General features: G+C 34.2%; 1 protein-coding gene across 1 annotated transcript; it reads right to left on the minus strand.

The window, feature by feature from the left end:
* Window positions 1-743: 743 nt before the first annotated feature.
* Window positions 744-2,782, minus strand: LOC113038337 (homeobox protein MSH-D). The gene is made up of 2 exons (XM_026195659.1): window positions 2,400-2,782; window positions 744-1,656 (listed from the first exon to the last, which is right to left on the minus strand). The coding sequence occupies exons 1-2, from the start codon at window positions 2,698-2,700 to the stop codon at window positions 1,235-1,237; spliced, it is 723 nt and encodes a 240-aa protein (XP_026051444.1). The 5' UTR covers window positions 2,701-2,782; the 3' UTR covers window positions 744-1,234.
* Between the last annotated feature and the right edge of the window lie 1,172 nt (window positions 2,783-3,954).

Genomic DNA, 3,954 nt, shown 5'->3' on the forward strand with positions numbered 1-3,954 from the left:
GCATAACTTTCAATAATAACATTATAAATGTTTCATTTTTAACAAATCATTATTTAAGCAATGACCATGTTTATAAAAGTCATAAATTGTTCATATTTAGATATAATATATATACATGTTGAGCCTATGCTCAAATTTCTAATATGCATAATGTTTGTTAATGAAAATGAATACAAAAGCTTCCTTGCAGAAAATTGCTTTACTTTGATTTTTTTAATAGTATAATTCATATAAAATGATTATGCAAGAATGTATTGCTAGTTTACAAAGGAGCATTCCTGGGAACCACCTGCACTGATTCAGTAGTTCAGTAGTTACTGTAATATTTATTTATTTAATAACTTTTTGCAATTTGAATAAAAAGGTTAAGAAATGAGACCTTATTGTAAAGTGTTACCTGCTTTAAAAAAAGCAAATGAATACAGAGAATATTATGAATATAAATGTGACTGCGAAAACTCTCACATACTTTCTCAAACATGAAACAGAAATATTAATTTAATAAACTAATTCAGTAAACAAATGCTATTGTGTTTGCTTGCCTAATGCAGTTTACTGTACATGTCAGATTTCAGTGACGTATAATTATTGTATAAATATATATACAGTATATAAAAATGTGGCCAGATAAATAAACTTCCACATTTTAGTTCCACGTGGCTAATTTCAGAAACATCTTTGCATATATCACTGTGAAATTCATACATTTTTCTCAGTGTGAACACACCAATGCATTTATCATATAAAATCATTCAGCTTGACGTTTAATTTGGTTCAAAAACAAACTCTGTAAAATATTGTCCGTCACTTAAAGCAATTAAAGTAAAAACAATGCGTAATGAACTGGTCGGAACACTTTCTCACAGGATAAAAATGCATCAACATTAACTGTAGTGGAATTTAAACTCAGTATTTTGTACACAAAATAATTAGTTTTACAATATATTACACAAAGATGTATAACACAAATATATTTACAAAAGATTTGGCAACAGAATGATCCATCCACACAGTCAAATTTGATCTTTCAGTCAGTGGAAAAAAAGTGTGGTAAAATGCCCTGCTTTTTATTTCATGTATTTTATGTTTACGTGAGTGAAGGCACATTATGAAATACTAAATGTATTTTTGGGGGGTTGCTGCTTTTTTTTCAGACTTGGAAATCCAAGGTTTGTAAACATTGTCTTTCTGTACATCCACAGATCAGTACTAGTCCATACTGTAGCACTTCTTCTCAAGCGAGGTGATACATGCTGTACCCTAACGGTGCTCCATAGAGTCCCACCGGAGCAACAGGCAATAAAGGCCTCTGGTAGGGATACGACTGGCCATAGAGTGAGACGGCCGAATGAAGCTGGGTTCCAAGAGGAAGAGGCAAACTGAAATTGGGGTGGAGGGCAGGTTTGGCAGTCAGTTTGAACTTTTCCAGCTCTGCCTCTTGCAAACGCTTGGCTTTGGCCCGTCGGTTCTGGAACCAGATCTTCACCTGGGTCTCTGTGAGGGTGAGGGAGCTGGAGAATTCTGCTCGCTCGGCAATGGACAGGTACTGTTTCTGTCTGAACTTTCGCTCCAAGGCCAGGAGCTGTGAGGTGGTGAATGGCGTACGGGGTTTACGATTGGTCTTGTGCTTGCGGAGAGGACAGGAACTTACCTGGCCTGAAAAGAAGTAAGTGTAGCAGAATGTAATCATTAATTACATTTCTTGTAGATTTTAGGTTGGTCAAAAATAGATTTTAAACTAATGTAATTAGTGTTTTCATAGTTCAAATAAAATACAAAAAAACTTTATACAAGTATACATAATGTAAGCATGTGAATGTGTTTTACTTTCATAAATTGTATAATGATTATGATAAAAGTGAAGGTAGGGGGTAAGTAAAATTAAAACAAAGCTATAATATAATTTTTGTAATATTTAATAAATATTTCGATATTGACATCTAATGTACATATTCTGCTTAATTACAAAAAAAAAAAAAAAACGTCTAAATCAGATTGTTTTTTTTTTTGTTTTTTTTGTTTTTTTTACTTTATACTAGTGTTATGTTCTTAATTAAATCAGAGTTCTCCTAAATATGAAACTGCTTTTGATTTTATGTTTTCAAAGCAGTGGGCCCTTTCTCTAGTTTCCATTAAATGTATTCTTTCACAGTCTATTAAGCATGTATTAGTTTTAGTTGCAAATTTGATAATACGAAGTAGCTAATCATGAAATATGATGTCGGCTATGGAAAAATTAAGAAGACAGTATTGCCACTTTTTAGATCTCTTATCAGTTATGAACCAAAATGGTCGTTTTAGGAAGGAATCTTTTTGTGACGATAATATACCCTGTCGTAATTTATCTAATCTAATTTAAAGCATTTTAAGCAGTTCGTTCAGAAAATTAAATTGCTTACGTGTTTGAGCGAATCTAGAGTTCATAACCCATGGTGTACAGTCATCCGGCTCTGGGGACTCCGATTTGACGGGTGAGGTCTGCATAAAGTGCTTTTGTATTCCAGCCGAGCCACAAGAATCTCTGATCTCAGTCTTAGCAAACTGGCTGGATACATCCTCGCGCCGTCTTTCAAAGTCTTTACTGGTTTTGTGGCTAGATATAAGAGACTCGACGCTGAATGGGTGTCTTGACACTTGGCTTTTGCGCTGCTCCATGTCTCGATCTCCGTCTGATTCCTTCAAGCTCGCGGACGCGGACATCCTCCTCGCGACAAGCGTCTGGACGCACGTACTTCAAAGTCACTCTGAAGTCTCATGCAAAAAGCATGAAGCCTTTGATGCCTCGGAGCACGCGTCCACAACAGAACTTTCAGCCAATCAGAGCGTTGCCAAATCAAGACGCGCGCTCCGTTGCTCAGCAGCACACGGCGACGGTAGAACTTTTGGCCAATGAGAAGGCTGCTGAATTAGACAGAGCGTTCTATTACTCGTGATTGGCTTACTGAGTTTGCAATAAAGTATCCATCATTATGATTGACAAAATGACAGCGACAAATTTAGCAAAAAATTCTGGAATTTTGGTATGTAAAGCTATTAACTAATAGGAAACAAAGATAAAAATGTAGAGTAAATTGTGTGTGTGAATTGCAAATTTTTATGGTGAAGTAGACGCTGAAACACTTAAAGGATATATATATATATATATATATATATATATATATATATATATATATATATATATATATATATATATATATATATATATATATGTAGTTCGTTGTATGTAGTTCTGTTAGTTCACACTATCCAAACAAACAGTCTTCAGTGAGTTAATTCTAATTCTTAATAAATCAGATTGACAGTTTCTTATACAGTTGTTTTTACCAACCACTGAGACAATTATGCAAATTATTATATCAGATTATCACCACAAATGTGGCATTTTTATGTTGAAAACAGTTACTTAAAAAAAAAAAAAAAAAATCCCTCAAGCATTTTCTTCCATTTTGGTGATCTGCATCTGCTTTCAGCTAATGTCTTAACTTTACGTTTATTTCTTACTGCAGTACCAGCATGTTTATTTGACATAAAATCACAATCCTGCACAAGCCAAGATGCTTCACTATTGATAAAGTATATTCTGCGGCCTACAAACAGTACAATGTGTCAGAATAACTAAACAGCAGCCCAGACAAATACAAGAAAATGTGCTTGAGGCATTACAATGCAATGTATCATTACTATCCAAGGTATGAATTAGAGTGTTATTATTTCCTTTTTTAAAAAAAAGGTATTTTGCCATTTGCTGCCTGCTATTTCTTTTGCACGCCATCTAATCTCACTGAAAAAAAAGCATTTGTTCCTGGCAACGGCAGTAAACTGCATACGAAAGCATTAGGGTGTTTTCTCTTCAAACATGAAAATTAGTTTCAAAGTGAAGCTAATTATCGTTCTGAGAGAGAAAGGAAATGTATTTATCATGAAATTGTATGTCTTGTGGACACTGAAGCTCAG

Source organism: Carassius auratus, chromosome 21 (genome assembly GCF_003368295.1).
Source record: "Carassius auratus strain Wakin chromosome 21, ASM336829v1, whole genome shotgun sequence".
Classification (NCBI taxonomy): domain Eukaryota; kingdom Metazoa; phylum Chordata; class Actinopteri; order Cypriniformes; family Cyprinidae; genus Carassius; species Carassius auratus.